General features: G+C 36.7%; 1 protein-coding gene across 5 annotated transcripts in view; it reads right to left on the bottom strand.

The window, feature by feature from the left end:
- Window positions 1-4,973: 4,973 nt before the first annotated feature.
- RASEF (RAS and EF-hand domain containing) overlaps window positions 4,974-26,224 on the bottom strand; it is a 38,387-nt gene continuing 17,136 nt past the window's right edge. For 2 of the 5 annotated variants that reach the window (XM_071729968.1, XM_071729973.1), the window contains exons 5-19: window positions 25,719-25,796; window positions 25,232-25,347; window positions 24,561-24,629; window positions 23,163-23,247; window positions 22,690-22,781; window positions 22,018-22,116; window positions 18,538-18,772; window positions 17,495-17,632; window positions 17,241-17,388; window positions 16,216-16,297; window positions 13,050-13,164; window positions 12,441-12,560; window positions 11,384-11,460; window positions 9,958-9,996; window positions 4,974-9,584 (exon numbers count right to left, since the gene is read on the bottom strand). In XM_071729968.1, coding sequence (XP_071586069.1) covers window positions 9,506-9,584; window positions 9,958-9,996; window positions 11,384-11,460; window positions 12,441-12,560; window positions 13,050-13,164; window positions 16,216-16,297; window positions 17,241-17,388; window positions 17,495-17,632; window positions 18,538-18,772; window positions 22,018-22,116; window positions 22,690-22,781; window positions 23,163-23,247; window positions 24,561-24,629; window positions 25,232-25,347; window positions 25,719-25,796 — 1,572 coding nt within the window. In that variant the 3' untranslated portion in view covers window positions 4,974-9,505. Of the gene's footprint in view, window positions 9,997-11,383; window positions 11,461-12,440; window positions 12,561-13,049; window positions 13,165-16,215; window positions 16,298-17,240; window positions 17,389-17,494; window positions 17,633-18,537; window positions 18,773-22,017; window positions 22,117-22,689; window positions 22,782-23,162; window positions 23,248-24,560; window positions 24,630-25,231; window positions 25,348-25,718; window positions 25,797-26,224 lie in introns of all 5 variants that reach the window. The other 3 variants (XM_071729971.1, XM_071729970.1, XM_071729972.1) reach the window with 3 other exon arrangements.

Raw genomic sequence — 26,224 nt, 5'->3', positions numbered from 1 at the left:
AAACAGCTAGCAAAGTAAGAACATAAATGCAGTATTGTTATTGTTGGGAAAGGGCTTTGGAAAGTGTTAATGTACAATTATTATTTTCTAGTAAAAAGTTTTTTAGAAACTTAACCAGTTTTTTTCAAAAGTAAGTTCTTCTGAACTTGGAGTACAAGACAAATTACTCCATTAATTACTACCGATTTGTCAAAGTTAACTCACTTAAAGCAGCTCACTTATTTTCTCCCAATAAAGAAAGCTGTGTGTGATCACACTCTCTGAGAAAGCCTCTAAATTGAGGCTGCATGACTACTGTCCTCCCCAGTACATCATTAGTTGTAAACACACTTTAAAAAATAAAATAAAATAAAATAAAATAAAATAAAATAAAAAAATAAAAAAAAATAAAAAAAATAAAAAAAATAAAATAAAATAAAATAAAATAAAATAAAATAAAATAAAATAAAATAAAATAAAATAAAATAAAATAAAATAAAATAAAATAAAATAAAATAAAATAAAATAAAATAAAATAAAATAAATAAAACAAAATAAAACAAAACAAAATTTCTTTAACAGGAAGAAAAACTGTCTTCCCATTACACACACAAAATTATACATATGTATTCTCATTTGAGGACAGATTTTACACCCATCACAGCACTTCACTTCTCCAATTATTCACATTCCTCTTCAAAAAGCACATCTCTTCTGAGAGAACCATAGTGCTCAAATAATCTATGAAGTCTTTAGGAAATACACTGTTCCTTGGGAGCACCTTGCAACCTAAATCATACATGCAAATCTTCAAAAGAGGATCATTCTGAGGCATTTCTATGCTGAAATGTTGATGTACATTCCCAAAAAATTACAGAATAGAATGCAAAAAATGTTAACAGTCAAGTTAGTGTCCCTGGAGGTATTCAAGAGATGTGGTGCTTTGGGACATGGTTTACTGGTGGACTTGGCAGTGTGCTAGGTTAATGACTACTACTAAAGACTCAACTATCTTAAGGGTCTTTTCCAACCTAAATAGTTCTGTGATTTTACATACAAGGTAGTCCAAAGCACACTTCAATAAAACACTGAAAATAATCCGTGGGTTTCAAAACCACAATTATTTGCCAGTATGCACTTAGAAAGGCACAACCTTGGATTCAGAGGAAACTTAGACTAAGATGAAATGAGGACAAGTACACTGTTACATTTAATGAAGGCCATTATGGAAAAGATCTGTTATCTTGGAATTTAATTTTTTAAGAGAAAGATAGTTGCTACCATTTCACATACACAAATGCATGCAAAATACACATATATAAACATGCATGAGTGTTAATAAAAGAAAAGGTATATATAATCTAATGCATACATATATGTATATCTGCCTCCCTAAAACTGATTTCTCAGATTTGGGATATTTCTGTGCAAAAAGGAATTAGTCATTGCTTAGCCTTACACTGTCATTCACATTTGGCCACTTCAGATGAGCTGAAAATTATGTCAGAAAAGTATGTGCATTTTCATATATTTGCTGAAATCTTTTAGATTATGATTTATTACACCTATACAGCTTTGTTCAGATTTTCAACATTTTGACCAAGGAACAATGACAAGTGGGAACAACGGAAAGAGCTACAAAGCTGGGGTTGTGTATGGTTCAGTTAGGAAGCTTTTATTCCACATCTCCTATTACAGGTAAAGTTACTGTTAATGTTAATGTTACCTCTCTGATAGTGCTAGGACAACATCTTCTGTTTTGGGTACAAAAAAAAACAGACTAGCTGAAATATTTTGGAAATTACCAACTACTTCACAAACTGTTAACATAATTCACAGTTTGAGGTTTAGATTAAGATAAAAATTTCACCAAACTGATGACTTTTATTCTTATTTCCATCACTTAAAACACATAGATTTAAATATAGCACTGTCTGCTCTCACAAGTCTAGTTTTAGTTTGACATCTTTCACAGTTTATTTACTTCTTTCTTTTATCTTAGAATGTGTAACTATTCCATATATGGGCATTAAGTGAGTTTGTTCAGTGCAATCATTCCAAATCATGGGCACTTTTACTTACTAATTGATAAAGGAAACTTACTAATTGATAAAGGAACTTTTCTCATAAATTTACTGCAAAATGCCTAGAGATTCTAACTGCAGTAACAGTTACCTCTGTAAAGATGTGTTTGTGACATAAATAGAATGATTCCCTAAGAACTACAAAATAAAACATTCTACCTGAGTGGCTACAAACTAAAGCAGAAAGGTAATTTCAGAGTGTGGGGAGCAGGAAATGCCACGGACTGTCCATATTCCCTACTATGTTAGTATATTTGGTGCCTGCTTGTTTTTTTCTTTTTTCTGTGCATTTTAATGTTTCTGTTACTGCTTTACTCTGGTGCAAGCACTTCAACTTTTCCTCATAGAATTCAGTTGGAGTTGAGGAGCAGGAAAAATAAACCAATTCATAAGGATAATATTCTCTGTTCCTCTAAGGATTCTTTGGTCCCATCTTTTTCTTCTTTTTTGCAGAAGGAAAACAATGGCATGTTCTAAGCTAAGTCAGTGATTATTTGCACAAAGTAGCAGAAGAGTGTAAATAGAAGGCTGACAGGTGAGTATTTTCAGTTAGTGTCATCTAAACTTTCATCGCTGCTCTTCTCATTTTCCTTCAACTGCAACACTAGCTTATGAACTGAATTCCCTATCAGTAAGAATAGCTTCTTGTAGGACTGTAAAAATTGCTTCTGACTAAATGCTGACAGTATCAGGTATTAAATGCTGCTAAATATTTCAGTTCCAACAATAATTTTTAATTTTTGAAGATTATAAAGAAGGAAAACCTGCATCTTAATTCCTACTACTTTTATGGCCATGAGAAGAATATGTTACAGAAATAAGGGAGGAAAATACTTAAGGGGGAAAATTTAACATGAAAATTAAATTACATGTCTCACTTATTTGCTTTGTGTTCTGTAAGAAGGGAAGTCAGGCCTTGAAAAGAGCATTTTGGTGGTGACACACACCCCGTCCCCCACCCTAACCTTCCAGTGCTTACTGTTCTGTGGCAGAAAGGAACAAATTCTGTTTATCTCCAGATTCAATCACTAATTAATCCACATGTGAGCTTAGAACAGTAATATTTGCTGTCATGCTATGATGGATATGTCCAAGCCATGTTTTTTCTACTGCCCTAGCTCAAATTAAATTGGAGGTTGATATGCACAAGAACATAATGTCTTCATGGACTTCAGAGTTATCTACAAAAACCAGCTCAAGAAAACTTAAAATTCCTTAAGAACTGCCAAGGAGAAGGTCAAAGTTTCAGTCTAAGACTAGAAATAAAAACATACAGTGTACTGCTAGCCATTATCACTCTGAATTCATCTCATGAAGGAGCTCAAGGTGTCAAAACTTTGCAAGGGCAGATGCCTGTTGGACTCAGGAAAGCAGCAGCTGTTCTGAAACCCGGTAAAACACATCACAGACACTTTGCCAAAATATTCCTTGTAGGTTGTTTTCCACTATTTTTCTTTTCATTAAAGTGGAATATATTTAGCATTTTGATTGTTCTACTTATTAAAAAATCATAGAATCCTAGAAAGTTAGGGATTGGAAGAGACCTTGAAAGATCACCTAGTCCAACTTCCCCCCAAAGGATAATGTATGCGTAAGATACCAAATAACAAGGTATTATTCTGTTGAAACAACATTGATAGCCAGGCTCTACAGAGGCGTCTGGACAGGTTGGATTAGTGGTATAAGGATGAGTGATTCAACAAGGCCAAGTGCTGTGTCCTGCACTTGGGTCACAACAACCCCACGCAATGCTACAGGCTTAGTGAAGAGTGGCTGAAAAGCTGCCTAAAGGAAAAGGACTTGGGGATGCTGGTCGACAGCCAGCTAAATATGAGCCACCAGCATACACACAGGTGGCCAACAATGTCCTGGCTTCTATCAGGAACAGTGCAGCCTGGAGGAGAGGGGAAGTGATTGTACTTGGTACTGGGGAGGCTGCACCCCGAACAATGTGTGCAGTTCTGGGCCCATCACTGTAAGAAAGACATTGAGGTGCTGGAAGGTGTCTGAAGAAAGGCAATGAAGCCGATGAAGGGTCCAGAGCACATCTTATAAGGAGAGTCTGAAGGAACCGGGGTTGTTTAGCCTAGAGAAAAGGGGTCTGAGGGGAGACCTTAATGCTTTCTACAACTGCCTTAAAGGAGGTTGTAGCAAGGGGGATATTGGTCTCTTCTACCAAGTAACAAGCAACAGGACAAGAGGAAAGGCACTCAAGTTATCCCAGGGGAGGTTTAGATTGGATATTAGGAAAAATTCCTTCATTGTAAGGGTTATTAAGCAAAGGAACAGGCTGCCCAAGGAATTTGTTAAGTCACTATCCCTGGAGATATCTAAGAATTTGTATATGTGATACTTGGAAACATAGTTTAGTGTTGCATTTCGAAGTGTTAGGTTAACAATGGGACTTGATGATCTTAAAAGATCTTTTCCCAACCTAAATAAATTAGGGATAGCATTTGAAGTTGCCAATTTTACCTAGAGCAGCTTTCAGTTTAGGTTTGGAGGCACTTTTTTCTTTGACAAATGGAACCCTAAGTATATTGTATTTAGAGTCCTACATACATCATATTTGCAATAGGGTTATTACATTTGGTTACTTTTTTTTTTCTTTCTTATCATTGTCACATTATTAGTAGAGAGTGGCTAAAGCATCTCTGTAAACACATGGAACAGCATAATTTCAAGACATATTTGGAACTCACAGGGAGGGACACCCCTCAGCTCAGATGCAACCTGATGAGTTTTCATTGAGGTTAGATGTTGTTAGACAGAACTAACAGTAGTTGCATCCCTTCTATGCTGCTGGCCACAGAAACTAGTGAACCCTAACAACATTATGATGATGGGTCAGATACTGTGTTGGACTGCTGCTCAGAAGCACTGGCAAAAACAACATACACTGAAGAGAAATGGCTATTGAAGCATATTTTATTATACAGCAATTTGTAATACAGAGAATGAGTAGTTCTTTTTAAAGATATATATATATATATGTACAAAATCACAGTGAATGCCGTGATCTGTAGTTTAGAGGAGGAAAAAACTGCATGAACACCACATTTTTACCTGTAAACAGTATAAATTAAAGCTTTAAAAGTTTTCTGAATTTAGACCCTTATTTATATAACATACAGACTTTTATTAAAAGTTGGCACATGTAATTGGCACTTTATTTTTTCCTCATACTAGTAAGAAAATACACTTTTATTTTAAATAGTTTGCTTTATAAGCAGTGGGAAACCTTCACAACTGGGGTTTATTTGTTAATCAATCGTCTAATGACTAATTTCCTATCAACCCAGATATCTATAGCCATAACTCAAAGAGCAAAGCTTGTAGAAAAAGGACTACTTTTTACAAACTGAGTAACACATTTGAATGTAGATTCCACATGTTTGTGTCAAATTGTCTTTTACTGTAAGAAGAGCTTTGTCACAAGGCAAGATATGTGGAAAAAATTAATGAGAATGAGTATTAATGTTACCAGTCCTAAGGACACCTGTAAGAAAGGATTAGGCCTGATATTAAATACAGTGGGAGAGAAATACTAGAATAACTGATGCTGTAATAAACTTTTCCAGTCCTTAAGTAGCCCGGTCAGGGTCTGAGGGATAGCATTACATGTTATTTCAAACCTGGCACACTTAGTAGAATAAGGGCATTTGAAGTGCACATGAGACTCAGGACAGTTTTTTAACTTACCTAAAACAGTCAGAAACATCCTGAAAGTAGGTTCCTTTGTAATACAATAAAGTGCCTTAACTATATGAAAAAAATATATCCCTTTGGTTTATGCATTAGGGACCTCTCATTAAAATATCTTTCCCCTAAAAAGTGACCTAGCATTGGTGTACAGCAGTGGAACAGAGAAAAAAGAAAACATCTATATATGAACAAATCGGCTGCACTAGCACAAAATCTATTAGCTTAATTGAGAATCTGCACAGGTGCACATCTATATGATGTTCCTTGCAGAAGCAGCCTGTAGATATTTTCCTTCGAACACTTCTTAAACAGGCTTTTTAGATTTAAAAGTCTGATTTATTTTTCCCAAAACAGTAGAAGATTCTGTAGTCAATACAAAAATAGTTACCAAGAAAAATACTTAAACCATGCTAAGGCCATAACTGTATTTCTAAGAACAATTAAGAAAAGCTATAACTTGTCTTATTAAGCCACTTATGTATACTAAAGAGGCACAAAGTGATTACAAGAACTTATGTGACTGAAACATTTTCAGAGCATCTTACATGCATTATTGCTTCAGAAACGCGTACTATGTCACAATTAAAAAGGGTCAAAACCAATACAGGATAAAATAATACTTTCTTGTCAACTGAATAAAAATAATTTATTTACATGTCATGAGGAAAAACAGAACAGGCCTTTCCTTTTCAAATAAATATAGGTATTAAGGGAACACACCCACAAAAAAAAAAAAAAAAAAAAAAAAAAAAAACAAAAAAAACAAAACCTCGTGCGACTAAATGACTAGTTCTTATGTACTAAATAAAACTATCTTTAAAAAGTACAATAGTGCAACCATGTCAGATAAAAAAGCTCATGTTTGCCAGAACAACAGAAAACTTTATATATTCATTACTTCCATGCATAAATACCTGCTTTAATTTCTAAATTTGAATAACTTTCTCCCAAGTTCTTTTGCTTTAACATAAATTTTACATGGTATTATGTGAATATGCAGGCTTAATGGTGCTGAGCTATACCAATATCCCCATTTGGTAGTAATTTTTAGTGATTTATACATTGACCATAAAACTACTCCAAGGTAAAAACATTGCTAACAGTTTCTAACCCTGAATCTTAATTTAAAAACAACAGTGTTTCAAATTACAGGTACTTTCCACTCTACATAAAAATTATAGAGCTTAAAAAGAGTGATTCAGTGTATATAATTTGGTCAAATAACACATGACAGATATTTGGTCATTAAAATAAATGAACAAAAGTAGCAGAAGAAAAGAGCTGTGAAGGCAGGTCCCTGAATCCACACACTTCAACCAAGCTCTCTACATGCATGGATATTCAAAGATATCACTCTGTATGATAAAACTTAAGTAATATAAAAGCAATTACTGCACATGCACTGTGAGATGTGGGACCCGCATTTTCAAGACTTACCTCACCATATTACTCTACTGGTGAACTGAAGCCCAGGGGACATCTAAATAGCCTACAGATACTGAATGAGCCATTACCAAGACCACAGCCAAACTCTTCTTGGCAGCAGGAAATTTTATGAGAATTGGAAACATTTACAAATTTGAAACTTCTTGGGAAACTGAGGTTGGACATAGAGCAAAATATTTATCTAGAAGGGGAACACAAGCACAGGTTGTACAGAATGGTGATGACACCTCTGTCTTTGGGGATTCTCACAGCCTGGCTAGCCAAACACACAGGTAAGACATATCTAAGGCTGGCAACTGTCTACTTCTGCCTAGGTGATTGGGGGTTAGATAAAAAAAAACTTCCAGAAACCCTTTTTGCAAAGAACTCTGTGATTCTCTGCATCCACACAAAATGTTTTGTGCATGCAGGTGTGTAAACAAGGTTTAGGCAAACATATTTCACCTTATTTACTGCAGGCCAATATCACAAAGCTGGTCAAACACTGTAGTTCAGGAGACACACATAGAACACTGAGGCTCAGTGTTAAATACTAAAAGTTAATACGGGTTAATATTTTTTAATCTGTTACAGTTTAAAATCACAATCACCTCATCCTGGGAAAGATCAAACACTTACATATTGCAAACCTTAACTTCAGAAACCAAGTACTGGATAATGCCCTTCTTTCCTTCCTACTGATGCAGGAAGATCTGCAAGTACAACCCGTATTAATTCTACTTCTTATTTCACTCCTTTAGAGAGATAGAAACTTTTGCATACAGAGACAACAGAAGAGGCTCTCATCAATGTGCTCACTAAGCATAGTTTTCTACTCAGGGAAGCTATTTTCAATTATAATTTTCTTCTTTGGATAACACAGGGTTAGTAATAAACAGTACATATGTGACCAAGCATATTCCTGGTACACTTGCACCTCCTTCATTCTCTGCCACTTGCTCCAGGTATCTCAGCACTATAGTGAGGCTTCTTATACTGTTGGGTGGAAAGATGCTAGAATCCTACAGTGTCCTGCATGGAATAAGGTAGTGTGTGAAAATACCCTTAGTATTTCAAAAGGACACCAAACATGTTTAAACATGTTTAAACAGTGATAATAAAACACCTTATCTGAAAATTAGCACCTCTGATACACAGGATACCTAAAAACAGTGCTCTTGCCACTTTAAATTTGTTTGGTTTTTTTTTTTTTTATGTACTATTCTGTTTCTGAGAACTCCCATGGTTTATAAAACTGGTAACACAACACGGGCTATAGAGTGTTCAAATATACTGCTGATAAAATGCAGAACAGCTGGTAGACATATGGGGTTTTAATCAGTCCATAAAACTTAATTGAAGGTTGCTTTACTGGATTTACGTTTTCATCCTGGAGATGTTTTAATCTACACAGAAAAGCCTGAAATGGTTTGCTGACTCTGAAGGGGCTCTCTCCTATTCCCATCAAAACAACTGAAAGCTGAGAAGAACTGGATCATCATTGTTATCTGTAGAAATATCTACATATTTTATTACTCTGTAGAACTACTGGGGATTATTATAAGCACTAACAACTAAATTTTTAGAGATGCTGACACCTAAAGCTACCATCCATTGGTAAGTTTCTCAGAATTTTCCTAAAATCAGGCAAATCCTCATTAAGGTCAACCACTGTTGTTCATTTAAAGGACTTGTTTGATGAACAGTTTGTACAGGTATTTGTGCATGTGCAGTAATTCTTTCAGCTGCAGGTTTAAAACTTAATATCCATTAAAATATCCATTAAAACAGACTCCTCTAATACTACAATCTGTCAATCAGTGTCTGAATTGAATATATTTGACAAACAAAGGAAAAAATTACAACCCATTACCTTTCTGTAGTAATAATAATAATCTAAGCAGGGAGCTATTGGATCATTAGTTCATTTCTGTAATCCTATGTTACAGCCATTATAGTATCCCCAGAATTATGCACAGTAATGGTCCATGCAAATGTTGCTTTCACTTCTGAGCTGTGTTGGATCAGATGTGAAGTCTGCTTCTCACTTCTGAATAAAACCCCAACTCCTGTAATTAAATAAATTCTAGCTCACCAACTTCTGTGAAGTTACAGCAGAATCCATGCACCTGCCACTGTGTTCTCTCAACAGAGATTGTTCTGCTTTGTGCCCTGAAGTAAGGTTTTACCTGGATCTAGGCAACCTTTTAAGAGTTTAGGGTTTTCTTGAGGAATGTTTTCACCAACATATAACTTAAGACCTTCGAAAAACTACATAAGTAGACATCAATAAAAAGTAGACATCAATTAAATTAACTGATGCTGCAATTTTTTTTTCTTTTCCCATGAGTGATATATGATATTATGTTCTGTATGTAGGAAACGTTGAGCCTATAAAGAAAAAAGCATGTAAAGGAGAAAAAAATACATCAAAATATTGTATGCCATTGACTACTGTAACATGAGCTCACTTCATTGACTTCTATTACTTAAGAAAAGTGAAATCAGAGCCTGTAGAGTAAAGCAAGTGCATAAATCTGAACAAGTAGAAAGTGGAGTCTGGATTTTTCACACGATGTGCAATTTCTAAATACAAAAATGTATAAATCCCCAATAAAAGGAATACATTAGAGAAATCCTTCATTTTTTTTTTTTAACAGACAAGTTTTTCAGGTCAGGAAAAGCATCTGTCACTTAAACATTGCAACAGTTCTTTGTGAGTGCCAATTTTTTGGCAGGTGTTGAAGCCAGGCTGGTCACTGACCTTTTATCATCTTGATTATCACTTCGTTTTCGCACTTCACTGTAAAAATAAATAAATAAATAAATGTGCACTCAGTTGATATACTTCCACTCATGCATGTAAACTGTTCCGTTTCTCCCAGTATATCCTACAGAGCTCACTATCATCTATTGCATGGCTAAAACTGCGGTTTAGAGCATAGAACCAACATCTCATAAGTTGGATGAACCTGACCTTGGAAATCATGACAGCATTTTTACACAAATCACAGTTATAGAAATATAAGAACTTCTGATATGTAATAACCCCACAATTTGGCCATTTTCTTTCTTACGAAGAAAAATACCAAGTTGTTTTGTGGGTTTTTTTGAGGGTCTGAAAACAGAGCTTCCAACTGCCAAATAATTTTTTATCCTTGAAACAGTTAAATTTATCATGTTTAAATATCAGAGGCAATTTTCCAACTGTGATTAATGTTATGTAATGTGTTCTCTAATTTCATAATCCATTGCTGCATTCATGGCCAGGTTCTTGGAAATTATTCATTTAACGAATTAGCAGGTAACTTCACACTGACACCAAAAGACAAATAAATGCCCCTGTTCTTTCCTCTTCCCATGTGAAGAAGCAATGATGTTCTCTAAGAAGAAAATACCTCGTATACAAACCATGTTAATCAATCGTATTTTAATAATGACTAACAAAATACTGATGAAGAGTCCAAAAGTCCTACTGTTGCAAAAATTATATGAATATCGTTTGTAATTCTGGCCTTGAGCTATATGTACTAAACTGAAAAATCAAGTCTGAAGCTTCATTATATACTCCTAACCCTTCAAAATTACATTGTAACCAACAATGTTTAGGAAAGGTAGGAGAAGTCTAATGCTTTGCTTGCACATTACCACAGAAATATCAGGTTGCTAAATTGAAATAATTGGAATTACTATTTTTTAACTAATTTAAGGAATGGGACATCAAATAACATATGTGACATTATAGAGGTCAGTAACAAAACTGAACATATATTAATATATATGAAAGACTTAAGAATTAATTATACGTAGAATTACATGCATTTGAGGTTAATTTAAGAAAGAATTAAGAAAGTAAATCCATGTACCATTAAAAAATGTAATTCATTCGCCAAACAGGTATTTTAATTGTAAGCTACATAACTGAGCTCTAATTTAAATATTAGTTACCGAGACAGTTTTGTAAAATTTACAAGTGAAAACATTACTTGGCTTAACTGAGAATAAATCGTGTCTTCCATTCACCTATAATGATTTAAATGGTATTCTTTTCAAAATTTTGTTTGTTCAATTTGATGTCCGTACAATTTGAAATGGATGTGTGTGTCTTTGCATGTATATTATAAAAAGGACATTCTGTGTGAAAATATACTAAGATGTGTTTATTCAAAAATAGAAACCGGGTAACTTACCGGGCAAGATGAAGCACTGCCTCTACAATATTAGATCCATCTTTAGCACTTGTTTCACAGAATAGTGCACTATAAGTCTGTGAGTAGAAATAAAACGTTAAACCAAGTAATCTGAAATTTTTCACATCTGAATATGTGTATCCAATTACAAATGGTTTCCTAAATAACACAAAGACGACACCCATTTAAATGAACAGGATTTCTTCTTCTTCATTCTCCAATAAATCCACTTTAGTACTACAAAAAGAAAAACAGTAATTGTTTTTAAAGTGCATCTTTTTAATATTCCCTATATCCTGAAATAAACACATCATAGGTCTAATGGCCAAACTCAATCTTGTCCGCATGACTGAGAAATGAGAAGAGAGTTGTTAGGACAGGTTACTGGATTCAGCTTGTTAGCTACTCGTAAACTACAGCATCTGGTGTTCTAGTTGAACTAGTAATATCATTGCATAAGAATCAGATATGATATCAGCCCTGGTATAATCAATCAATTGCACAACCACTCAGCAACTCACAACCCTAAAGACTCTACTGTTTTTCTACAAAATATGAGATATATGCATCCCTTGTCCCCAGTATAAATGTAGCCAAAAAATTTGTTCACACTTCCATTTATATCAGAGAGTTCCTTTTTTTTGTTTCTACATTCTGCAGATGTAGAAGGAATGTAAGATAGATTCCATTCCAAAGATGAAAATATCCCATTCAAATGTTGGACAAACACAAGCCAGACAAAAAGCTTCATGCACTCCCCAGTGTGCTTCATATCTGCACTGCTAATTCCTCTTTAGCAGCAGTCCCTAGTACATCCACTTTTTCACCATAAAGACTGAGAAGAATATGAAGTTCAGCTCAGTGAACATTACATTGTGATTTAACCATGCAAACACTATCAAAATGGGTTAATTTTCATGAAAAGGATCCATGAATACTAATTACTATATATAAACAAATGACCAGAAAATTACTTTTGTTTACTCGTTTCTCACATGGTTTTCGTACTGAAGTTCTTAAGGCCATTTTATTCCAAAGCAATAGACATGGACCTTACCATAGCCAGCTTTTCACCATAGTTTACAGGCACACATTTTTGTCCTTGTTCTGTAACAGCTTCACGGAGATCTGCTTTGTTTCCCACCATCATAATTGGAATATTCTCATGAGTTGAATCCTGTAAAGAGGGTTTTATTTTCTTTATTTCTAGAACAAGGACATGAGTGTTCTAGAAAAACCTTCTTCAATAAATGTGAATTTGTATTCAAATAAACAAACAGAATGTAATAGTAAAAAATACTGAAAAATTCTGTTGAACTATAGATAGCATACAGAATATAATACAATAGTTTAAAATGCAGAGAATGCCAGGAATACTCAAAGCCATCCACAAAAGGGCATCTGAAATGGGCTTTCATGTTCATTTCAACAGGAAGTGAACAGGAAGCTTGTGATGACATTCTTTTATACAAATCACAAATACAAACAGATGTATCAGTTTTAACACTAACAATGTTGGGACACATTTAGGACCTCCATGTAGCTTTTACCTGCATGAGAGATTACAGTCTGGCTAATTCAAATACAAAGATATTCAGTTTTTATAAAGAATGTTAAAAATGCTGGAAAACATAATTTTAAAGTTGTATATACTTAAGGTTCTTACCTCAATCATATCAACCCATTCTCGCACATTAAGAAAGCTTTTTTCACATGTTACATCATACAGCAGTAAGACACCATCTGCTCGTCTGAAATATGATTTAGCAATACTCCGGAATCTTTCAAAAAAAAGAAAAAAAAGAGCATAAAACAACATTATCAAAAAAGAATTCAATTTACAACATTATGAACATAGCACAACTTTATTTCACTGCTAAGATTAGTTCCACTTCACAAGTTTTCTCATAGCTTCTTTCATAAGTACTTCTTGATACAGGTGATACAGGACTAAAAATGCCTGCATTTGTATCCACAAGCTTCTGTCCTGACAAACAATCAACATTTTATCAGAATTATCTACAATGTATTTATTACAAAGATACTGCTTTGCACTGGACTTTTGATTAATTGGCAAACCTTTTTCACGTATATGTAACTTGATAAATTGCACAGGTTATTCTGTTACCCTTGAAAAAAAAGGAACTTAGTCCCTTTCCAGGAACTCCTTATTCCAGGATTACACTTATTCCTGGAATTAATTAATCAGCTATAGTCATCTCTGACATTAATGTAACACAATCTACTTGACAACCAAGTACAGCAACTATGTATTCACACTGGTTTGGCTACCAGAAGTGGCAGTGACAGCGAAAAACCAAGGTGAGCCCAGGGGCTCACAGCGAGATTGTGCTGCACAGGGGGACCTGGAGATCAGGACACTGCTTACAGACACCCAGAACTGCAGGAATAAACCCATGAGATCACTCTCCCAGCCCACCAGGCGTGGCAGGGTCGTGTCCAGGCAGCCCTGGGGGAGGAGGGGGTGTTAAACACCCCTGAGGAATGCGGCAAAGAGGGGCGGCAAGCAGGGACGTGGTGGGGTGGCCTGCACTGGCAGGGAGACTCCACAACCAGGGTTCCTTCCCTGCTCGGGGAAGGCCAGGGATCACAAGAAGGTCCTTCTTTGAGACCAGGTGGTCAGTGCAGAAAGTGGCACTGGCTGCAGTGAGAGCTGTTGCTTTTGATAGATTGGGATAGATAGAGAAAGCTCTGAGACATCTGCGAACTGAGAACTACTGGATGGCAACTACTGAGTGTCTCCAGACACATCAAGGACAAGAGGCTTACCAGGAGCAGTCAACATGGCTTTACTAAAGAGAAGTCATGTCTGACCACCCTGATAGCCTTCTATGAGGATATAACCTATGGGTGGAACAGTGGACATAGTTTATCTTGATTTCAGGAAGCCATTTGACACCATCTCCCAAAGAATCCTTGGAGCTAAATGAAGATTGGTGGCCTAAGTGACCAGGTAGTGAGGTGGATTGGCAGCTGGTTGAAGCACAAAAGCCAGAGAGTTGTAGTCAATGCAACAGAGTCCAGTTGGAAGTCTGTTTCTAGTGGAGTCCCACAAGGGTCAGTACTTGGACCAGTACTATTCAATATATTTATTGATGAGCTGGATGAGGGAATAGAGTGTATTATCAGCAGATGTGATGATGACACAAAACTGGGAGGAATGGCTGACACCCCAGAAGGCTGTGTGGCCATTCAGAGGGACCTTGATGGGCTGAAGAGTTGGGTAGGGAGAAATTTAATGTATTACATGGGCAAGTGTACAATTTTGCATCTGGGAAAGAACAACCTTAAGTACCGGTATAGGTTGGGGACTGAGCTGCTAGAGAGCAGCACAGGTGAAAGGGACCTGGGGGCTCTGGTGGATGGAAGGATAGCCATGAGTCAACAATGTGCCTTTGTGGCAAAGTAGGCCAATGGCATCCTGGAGTGCATTAGAAGGCAGGTGGCTACGAGGTTGAGAGAGATTCTCCTCTCCCTCTATTCTGCCCTGATGAGGCTGCATCTTGAATATTGTGTCCAGTTCTGGGCCCCTCAGTGCAAAAAAGACCAGGAAGGGCTTGAAAGAGTCCAGTGCAGAGGGACCAAGATGATTAAGGGAGTGGAACGTCCCCCTTATGAGGGAAGACTGAGTGAGCTGGGGCTCCTTAGTTTGGAAAAGAGGAGGATGAGGGGCGACATCATCAGTGTTTATAATTTATAATGTATTAATTTATATATGTAAGGGGTGAGTGCCAGGAAGACAAAGTCAAGCTTTTCTCAGGGGTGACTAACAATGGGACAAGAAGCAATGGTTATAAGCTGGAGCATAGGTGGTTCTTTATAAGGAAGAATTTTTTCACCATGAGCATGACAGAGCACTAGCACAGGCTGCCCAGGGAGGTTGTGGAGTCTCCTTCCTTGGAGACATTCAAAACCCACCTGAGCACATTCCTGCGTGACCTGCTGTAGGTGACCCTGCTCTGGCAGGGGCAGTTGGACTCGATGATCTTTTGAGGTCCCATCCAACCGCTAACTTTCTATGATTCATTGATTACATATTAAAATCTTATGCACAGATTTATTATGGGGGAGCAGTGATTTGGATTCTGTCTACCTACTTCACATAATCATTCATTCAAGCATAAGTAAATAGGTACAGCCCCATACAAATCTTAATCAATGAACACATTAAACTGACTTCCACGGTGTTAGGTTAACCCCTTCACAAGCCGCAAAAGCTGTCAGTAAAGAAGTAATGGCTCTCAAGTAGGGATATCATCACATTTTGAGAAAACTCTACACAATAATTTGAAGAGCCTTGGACATTCAGAAATCTTGCCATATATATATATTTTTAAGCCTTTGAGAAAAAAAATTCACGCACTAAATATAATTCAAATCAGGATCAAGAACTTCAAGGAAGAAGGAGGAAAGGAGGGTGAAGAGAAGTGAATCTCTTAAGATAAAGCCTCAGAAATACAAGCCTGTAAGGATAAAGAAAACAAAAGGCCAAGAAACAATGTACATCTGCTACTTATTTTTGCAAGAAAAGGACAGATGGATTTAATTAATTAATGCTGTGGTGAACCTCAACTATTTCTCTCTGCAGAGAGGTATCCTGGACATCACCAGAAGTAACAAATAAGCATACCACCTGTCTTGGGGTCTCAGCAGAACAAAATCACATCTGCCTATAATGTTTACATATGGCCATACTTAGTTACTATAGGGCCATATAACATTACTGGAATGTTTTTCACCTAGATGAAAAAAGGCAAATGTCTTTTAGAAACAAATGAACTGAGATTACATAAGTGCAGAGAATCACTAACCTCTCCTGCCCAGCTGTGTCCCACAGCTGCAGCACTGTAGGTTCTCCATCAACAATTAATCTTTTCATTTGAAAATCCACACCTGAAAAGAATACGTATAGTCTAATAAAAAACAAACACCCATTAAAAACCCACATAAAATTAATAACTATGTGCCATATACAACTGTTATTTCAAAATTCATCTCCCTCAATAGATTATGACACTTCAGTTTTTCACATAGCCTTAAACTGCAATAATGCCCTGCATGTATTTAATTTGTTTTTAGAAAACCAGTTAAACAAATTTTACCTACACATTTCCCCAGAAGCATTTATACAAATTTGGCAATATGACCAGCAAACGAAAAGATCCCCCTCAGCTTTCTTTTGCAGAAAAAAATGTTTTATTACACATATTTCATTTACCAAGTAGAAAAAAAGATTAATCAAACAAAACTCCTGACTCAGAGCCAGTAATACTAATACATAATTATGATTTGTTTGGAAGGGAAAAATTCAGTCTTTGGAACCAGTAAGATAAGTTTGTTAGCTGACAGCTCTAATAAAAACAACAAGCCAGTTAGATGTCCCTCCATCTGCATTTAAACCAAAGTTTCAATAACACTTTGAAGAAATGGAGAAAAAACATATTACAATAGACATCAAAGCATTAATATGAAATATTAAGTAAGGACAAAAGAGCTGAGAAGACAAGAAAGCAATGACACAAGTAAAAAGGAACATACACACATTCAAAGCTGATTTTGCTGAAACTCCCTTTTCTAGAGCTTTGCATTGTTGTGGAACAGGCTGTGTGCTTTGCAAGGAGAATCTAGATTAGAGCAGAACCCTATTACCCACTCCAAACAGCAATTAGGCACTTCTAAGCTTTAGTTTTCAATTAGATCTCACAGCCTAACAAACTGCATGTGTATATTCAGAAAACCCTGGCAAGCAGTCACAGAGGGTAATGGTAATCTCTTCACCCACTTCTGCAGAACAATGATGAAATCCACTTTAGTATTTTAAGAACAATAACTATACCCAGGGTTGCACTTGTATTGCCTCGAAATTCATTCTTGCAAAGTCTTGTGAGGAAACTGGATTTTCCCACTGCTGCATCTCCAGCAAGAACAATCTTGTAAGCCTTCTCTGAACTGGGGTGTTTTGGAGTACATTCGGTTGCATCTGACTGAAAATAAAAAGAACCCCCCTATGTCAAATCATGTCAAAATATTCTCTATCTTATTCTTTTTCTTTTTTCTTTTTTTCTTTTTTTTTCCTGAAGAGCTGCATACCTGAGGGGTGAGCGCAGATATGTATTTCCTTGTTGAAGCAATTGAGCTGCTTCGACTTACTGGTCGTGAGGGCTTCCAGTCTAATCCTGTACTGCTGTTATCAGGACTGTACACATCTTCATCCCTGATCTCTGGAACCTGGAAGTACAAGCTCGCATGTTAGCTCCAGGCAGAAAAGCACGCCTTTTTTTGGAACAACAGCTAAGACTCAATAAAACGTTTGTTTTAACAGTTTGGATTAAACAGAGACAACAGGCCAAACAGAGCTATGCAGCTCTTGTCCAAATACTGGATGTATTCTATTCTTAAACACATTTGCTGTTCAATGTAGCCTAGATTTGGTCCTTAAACATATTCCTATCTGGCATATACACCTTCAGTACAGTTTGCAATAGAACAAATTAATTTGCATAGGGAAAATTTTACCTTAAAAGTAATTACAATAAACAAAAATTTTCTTTCAAGTTTTATTTTACAAAAAAAAAAAAAGAAAAAAACCTACATGGCATTACTCTCTACGCTATTACTATTCAAGTTAAATTAAATACAGCACAGCTATAAACTGCACTATTCATAGCATCTTCAACTGTGAACACGGAATGTGTCTCTACAAAATGCACAGTAAAGGATCTGCTCTACAAATACTGTGTTCTGGTGTGCTTGATGCTAGTCTTGCTATGCAGTCATTAGTAAAGCTTTCCATTTTACTAACAGTAATTTCCTGAGACTTACTGTGTATAATAACGTATGCACTAACGGTACTCTTTTTCTTGTTTATGTGATTTTTTTTTCATTCACTGCAAAAGCACAGCAAGAGAAAGTGAACAGATTTTACTGCTACAGCATTTCTTTTTAGCAACCTGTCAAAGATGTCAAAAGATAAATTTTATTCTCAAAAAACTGTCACTAATCTTATTTAAATGTAAACAACCCAAATACTTAGTTTTAACTACCCCATGGGCAAAGATTATTTAATATTTAAAAATGGAAACTAATTCTGTCTCCAACCAAAGATCTTTCTGAGGAGTAAGTTTTGTACTTACATCTGTATCAGAAGCATCACCACCAAAGCTTTCTTGCATACACTGTGACCTTTGAAAAATCCTTTGATGCTTGTATTCGGCTTCCGAATCGTACTCATTTGAATCTCTCAGGGTAGACAAACCACTGTCAAAACAGCTCTCAGGTAAGCTGTCAACTTCACAGTTCATCCTTTGCATAGGATCACAAAGAGCTAAAGAATCATAATCTTCATCCACACAAGACGAATGAGACGACCTAATAAGAAAATATTTTTATAGGAAGAAAATATTCCACAATTGTTTTTCCTAACAAAATCAGAGCCCTGGAATAGTCACTAACAAGAAATGCTAACTATACAGGTTAATACATATGTCAATGCTTATAGTTTGCCTTTCTAAATAATTTAATTCACAATAGCATCATAGGATGCTCAGAGTAAATTGTGTAATCTATGATATTGATGATGACCACAGGAGTCACAGTAAGAATGCTTATTTATCCACACACAGAAATCTTTATTTTCTTTAAAAAAGATTAATAAAAGGACATATGCTGTACTATGAAGACACTGAAAGCCAGGTATTGTAGCTGACGTCTTGCATAATTTGGGGTTATTCTAAAACACATAAAGTGACATTGAAATACTGGAGCTCCCAGTGCAATAGCACACCGAAGAAGAGTACACTGGGGTGAATCACTGAACTACAAATTGTTACTGACTTGAATATAATTCCTACCTGAAAGTGGCCAAATAGCAATGACACAGCTATCATTGTCCTACGTAACAGCATCCAGAAACATCTAACCTACACACTTTCAGGTTAATGAATATTAAATGAATAAGTATGATCTTTGCTGTAAAGTATCACAGCTTCCATACAATCTGTATTCATTCACCTTCTAGGTCACATAGCCAGGCAGGCATGCATAACCCAGAATGTTCCTCCAGTGTATTGATGACAACTTTTTGACCCCAGTGGTGGAGGAGAGCTGTACTACTGGACCAAGTACTGACAGACAGAGAGGGACTCGTGGAGGACATTAGGGTTGGGAGCAGTCTTGGCAGCAGTGATCATGAGAAGAGTTCAAGATCATGGGTAGTATGCACAAAACAATCAGAAGAATTGCAGTCTTGGACTTTGGAAGGGCTACCTTTGGCCTCGACAAGAAATTCCTTGGAGAAATGCTACGGGTTATGGCTCTGGAAGGTAGAGTGGCTCAAGAGAACTGGTTGATATTCAAGCACAGCTGCCTCCAAAGTCAGGATTGCTGTATCCCCCAAAAGCAAGAAATTAGGCAAGGGAAACAGGAGACCTGCATAGTTAAGCAGGGACCTTCTGAAAAAAAACTGAAATGGAAGAGAAAATCTACTATATGTGCAAGAAGGGACTGACCACTTGGGAAGATTACAAGGATGCTGCCAGAGTAAGCATGAAGGAAACAAGCAAAGCAAAGGTCTTCTCGGAATTATACCTGGCAAAGGACATCAAGGCCAACAGGAAGGGTTTCTTCAAGCATTTTGGAGCCAAAAAACTAGAGAAAATATTGCCCCTCTGTTGAATGAGGCAAGTGCCATGGTGACAGAGGATGCAGAGAAGGCAAAGTTACTGTGTGTTTGCTTTGCTTCAGTCCTTTACTGCTCAGGCCAGCCTTCAGGAGTCCAAGACTTTGGAGGCAACAGACAAAGTCTGGACAAAGAAGACTTTCCCTTGGTTGAGGAAGATTGAGTTAGAGATCAACTAAGTAATCTGGGTATCTGTGGGTCCTGATGGGATACAACCATGAGCGCTGAGAGGGATGGCTGAAGTCATTGCTGGACAATTCTCCATGACCTTCAAAAGGTCCTGGAGAACAGGCAAGGTGTCTGAGCACTGAAAGAAAATCAGTGTCACTCCAGCCTTCAGGAAAGGCAAGAAGGAAGACCCAGGAACCTACAGGCCAGTCAATCTCACCTCCACCTCTGGAAAGACAATGGAACAGCTTGCTCTGGACATCAACTCAAAGCATGTGGGGAAAAAGACTATCAGAAGTAGTCAACATGGATTCAGCAAGGGGAGTCATGTCTGACTAATCCAATAGCCTTTTACAATGGCATGACTGGATGGACAAATGAGGGGAGGGCAGTGGATGCTGTCCACCTTGATGTTAGCAAGTCTTTTGACACCATCTCCCACCACATTCTCGTAGGCCAGTTTAGGAAGTGTGGGTTAGATGAATGGACAGTGGGGTAGATTAAAAACTGGCTTAAAGATAGAGCTCAGAGGATTGTCATTAGAGGATTGTCATTAGAGTCTAGCTAGAGGTCCATAACAGGGGGTGTTCCTCAAGGGTCAGTACTGGGACCAGTACTATTCAACATACTCATCAATGACCTGGACAAAGGGATAGAGTGTACCCTCAGCACATTTGCTGATGACACAAAACTGGGAAGGGTGGCTGACACACCAGAGGGCAGTGATGCCACCCAGTGAAACCTGGTCAGGCTGGAGAACCAGGCAGAGAGAAATCTTACGAAATTCAGCAAGGATAGGTGTAGTGTATTGTGCCTCACTAGGAATAAAATCCCATTTATCAGTGTACAGGTTAGGGGCCGACCTGCTATAAAGCATCTCTGTGGAAAGAGACCTGGGAGTCCTTGTGGACAACAGGATGACCATGAGAAAGCAATGTGCCCTTGTGGCCATGAAGGCCAACAGCATTCTGACATGCTTTAAGACAATCATGGCAAGCAGGTTGATGGAGGCTATCCTGCCCCTCTACTCTGCCATGGTGGGGCCCCATCTGGAATACTGCGCCCAGCTTTGTGCTCCCCAATTCAAGAAGGACAAGGAACTCCTAGACAGGCTATGGAAAGGGTTACAAAGATGATTATAGGAGTAGGACACCTCTCTTATAGGGAAAAGGCTGAGGGACTTGGGTCTTTTTAGTCTGGAGAACACTGAAGGGGGATCTTAGCAATGCTTATACTTAAAGGGGGGCTGCCAGGAGGGTGGGACCAGTCTTTTTTCAGTGGTGCCCACTGACAGAACAAGAGGTAACAGGCACAGACTTGAACATAGGAAGTTACATCTAAACATGAGGAAGAACTTCTCTGCAGTTGAACATAGCAGAATACTGAAAAAGACCCCAGTGTTGGGGTCTCCATCTCTGGAGACATTCAAAACCTATCTGCACATCATCCTCTGCAACCTGCTCTAGCTGAGCCTGCTCTGGCAGGGGGATTGGACTAGGTGATTTCAAGGTCCTTTCAAACACCTAGCATTCTGTGATTCTGTGAGAAACACCACTGAATGAGGGGGGATACTACTAGTGTGAAGCAGAAGTCAATTAAAGCAAACCAGCAAAGATAGTAAACTCTCTGAACTCTAAGGGCTATCTCTCTAGGTTTTGGAATACCACTGAATGAAAAATAAGACAAAACCACCTATCACATGAGTAGGGATGCACATTTTTGCTGGCACTACCAGTCATTTGGGAAAAAAAAAAAAAAAAAAAAACACCATAAAACATAGCACAATACGGAGCACTTGACATTGGATCCAATGCCCAGCAACTTCAGTGAGTCTCTGCAAAGATCTGAGGAAGATCCGGTCAATGACCTGCATCCCAGAAGAACAAAACCAAAGTAGCTCTCATCATTTGATATTTAAATTTAGATAATTTACTGTTCTCTGTAGCTTTTACCCCATTAATATTCACATGTATCCACTACTCTTGCATGTAATTACGAGATGAGGATGTTCATTCTTTTGAAGGACTAGGTCCACCTATCTTTGTAAGAATTATTACACAGTAAAACCAGACATATAGACTTAAGATATAACTAGAAATGTTGGTTTAGCAAGCTAGCTAACAGAGACCCATGGTAGATTTTTATAGTATCTTAGAGACATGAAGAGGAGACTGGGAATCAAACTAGAAACAAAACAGACCAAGTCCCAAGAACAGGCTGTCTGAACTCTCTGTAAGTTCATGATTAGCACTGAGTTTTCCTAAGCTTAGAGAAGTTATTGAAAAGCTTCCTATTGGGTACTTTGGATCATTTGCTATGGTCTCACATTCCTTCTGAATCAGTTAAAACTACTCTCTCTGTTAGGTGACAACATTTGCTCTTTAAAGACAAATGTGATGCCCCAGTCTTTTTCAACTTAATAAAAGCAAACCCATGTTACCTGTCATAGCGTGGGTTTAGAGGAGACTGTCCACCATTATATTTAGGACTGCTTCTAGAAATGGTGCTTCCTGGTGAGGTATTAGCTAACCTCTGCAACAAAGTAAAAAATGTATGGTAAGTTCGATGAGCAGCATATAAGCCTCTAGATTTATCATGAATAAAGCATGCATACACAAAATTACTAAAATAAAACAGTTTTCTGAAAAAATGTGTTGGTGGTAGAGCTCTCCTGTATAGACAAAACAAACATTCACTTCAGTGCAAGAGAAACTGCTGATTTATTCACCTCATCAGACCTGTTTGGCCATAGCATATTAAAAATCATCTCAAGCACCTCAGAAAGCACCTCTAACAAAATTCCATTATATCACAAAACAGAGTAAAATCTTACCTGATGTAGTACAAATAGATTTGCATCTGGCGTATTAATTCTTAAGCTTTCTACAGCATTACAAAATTATCAATACTTACCAATGACCTGTTATACTTGCTAAAACTGTTTTCAAGGGCAGTCCTTAAACCATCATTGCTGTCATGTAGCTTTCTATTAGCTGATCTAACAAGGAAACATACATAGTTTTACTTGCAGAAGTAGAGAAAACATTAAAACCTATGTAATTTATCAAAAAGAAAAACTGAAAAAATACATGTCAAAAAACCTTTTTATTTAGGTGAACACTGAAGAGTGATGTGGGACTAGATATGTGCTGTCATATACTCAAACTAATGATTGTACGTGAAAAAAGCACTGTGAAGTTTAACCTCCAGCAGCAGCCTTAGAAACCCCATTTCACTTCTGTGGCACGGTCCAAGATCAGCTGAGAAGCAAAAAGACACTATATGAATGACAGCAAAAAAGAGCTACAGAGCAGTAAACTGGTACAGCCACTTCTGAAATGCAAAGTGATGAGATGAGTCTAGGGACAGATGTGACTCAGCTGCTTGAAAGCAAGAGTATGTTTAGGATAAAGAAATTAACTAAAAATATAAAAACCCACTAATTGTGATCCTCATTGAAAGCAAAAGTCTGCACACCTTGTGTATAAAACAGCACACACTTAGTACTTTTCAGGTGACAATAACACAAGGAGTTAAGTCAATAAAAAGAAACTAAGAAATAATTTTTATGATAGCATGGTTAGACTCAAATCCCATCCACCTTATCATAACTAAATGGAAGGCAGTAAGGCTAAAGAAAAATAAACAACCCAACAACATCATTATTGAAGATCTAGCGGCTCAGTAGTCACACATTACCACATACCAAATTCAAGGAGCTGCCATGTTTCCTGGATAAACATTTAATACTTTCAGGCCACCTAAGTCAGTGGAGAGATCTGCCTAAAAATAAATGGTTTAGGACAACTCTCCAAGCCTCTACGTAACAGGCACTGAGGAAAAAATAAAGATAGCTTTAGAAGGCATAAAGCATGCCAAGAACTTTTCTATATGGAAATCAGCTGGTGCACAATTACATGAAGTTAAAATAAGAATCAGGAAAGCAACTAGTTCCTACACAAATGGATCTAGCCTTCTCAAATTGGAATTTTGAACAAATGTATTCTGAGATACCTTTTTTTCTTTAGGAAAAGGTGGAGATCAAACAAAAACATCAGTAAGAAACGCAAAACACAGATGCCACAGCAATAACTGTTGTCACATGAGTATTTGACTTCAGCACACAGTAACATAAACTTATGCTAAAATGATAAAAATTAGTAGTTTCTTCTATGAGAACTAAGGGCTTTCAGTACTTTACTTGGTATTTCTTCCTGAAACTCATCCCATTCATTTGCATACAAAAACATTTACCCTCAAATATGTTGGCACAATTTTTTTACATATAACCCTGAATTACTAAGAACTTACTGAAGTATTTCAATTTGTCTTTCCAGATTATCTCTGTCTTCAGTATACTCTCGGATTCTTTCCAGTTCTCTGCAAGGAGTATTTATTAGAGGTGATAAATATATAGTGGGGGAAAGATATCATTTCAAAACATTTGCATTTCTGCTGAAATATGTCATTTTATGGAAAGTAAAATCACTTGGTAACAATCTCTGCCATTATATATCAACAAAGACTGTGAAAGATCAATAAAAGAACTATACAGATAGCCTCCTCTACCATTCAACAGCATTTGTGTTATCTGAAGATAACCACACAATAAAACTGTCATTTACATTCCTTTAAAAGAACATCTAGAGGCAGCTTTCATTCACTTTAGGAAAAAAATGGTTCACACTGATGTCGGAGACTTCCAAAAGCTGCCACCCCTAATGTTCATACTGTTCATTCATCTGAGTGAAAGTCATGGAGAAAAAAACTGCATGATGCTGTGACTTCTACTCCTAACTAAAGTCCTAGTAAAATCAACAGGTTTCCTTGCAAGATTATAGGAGTTCAGAACAGTAGTCATGACATGCTTTGTATAATCTCAAATGTGTACTTGTCATTGATGGCACAATAACTACATCAGATAACAGATCTTTTTTTTTTTTTTTGCCTGGTGAAATTATTATCATGCAGAAGTACCTTACCTCTCAGTGTTCAAAGTCTGATCTGCATACTCGCTTTTCAAGCTATCTAATTCACTCTGTAGAAAAGCTATATTTGTCTGTGCTTCTAAAAGATCTTTTTTTAGTTTCTGATTCTCCTTCAAAACAAAAAGATAAGGAAGGTATTAAATCTTAGCTCTCAGTCACCTGTAAAAATGTTGACATACTGTAACAAGAGAAAACATAGAAAATAAAGAACTCTAAATCAACAGAAAAGTTGGTAAATTAGCATGCAAGAACCACTGAATTTTTATTTTTTTTTATTTCAGTTACATAAAAAGCGGACTATATAATCTCAAGCCATTTCTAAATGTGATACCTAGAATGTGTATCTAAAGATCCTTGCACACACCAACTTTAAATGTTCCTTAGCTTACCACTACTAAATGTGAAAAACCCCTAATAATTTGTATTGCACCAATTATAAATCTGAGGCTAAATTAATATGTTAGTGATAATCATCTCTTACCTGCAACATATCATGCATTCTTTTTTTCAATTCAACCACATCTTCCTTGTGATTTACATTTTTTGATTGCTCCTCCAGCTAAAGGGATAAAAAAACACTCATACAATTAATCTTATGTTACCGATTGTTCTGATTCAAAGAACATAAAAGTAACAGAATTTGTATTAAATAACCCCTAAACAGCTAAACAGCTAAAATGCAGTAATGAACTTTTTAAAGCCCATAGTTTTCCCAACTCTGTGAGTAAGCAGAAATATGCAAAATTTTCTGGGTTTCTGTACAACTTTTACATCAATACTTAAAAATGTTTCATGAGCATTTTGTACTCTGCAGGTGTTGAATACGCATAGCTTGTGACAGTGAAACCAGCTATTGAGAAGATATAAAAAGTTATAACCCCACTAATGTTAAAAAAAAAAAATATATATATATATACTAGTACATCTGGACACGCTTTATACTACAAGCGCTCATATTCTTGTGAGGCATTTTTGTTTTTATTGATG

The sequence above is a fragment of the Heliangelus exortis genome, chromosome Z (assembly GCF_036169615.1).
Source record: "Heliangelus exortis chromosome Z, bHelExo1.hap1, whole genome shotgun sequence".
Taxonomy (NCBI): domain Eukaryota; kingdom Metazoa; phylum Chordata; class Aves; order Apodiformes; family Trochilidae; genus Heliangelus; species Heliangelus exortis.
The sequence above is the reverse complement of the archived record's forward strand: the minus strand, read 5'-3'. Positions and strand labels throughout refer to the sequence as shown.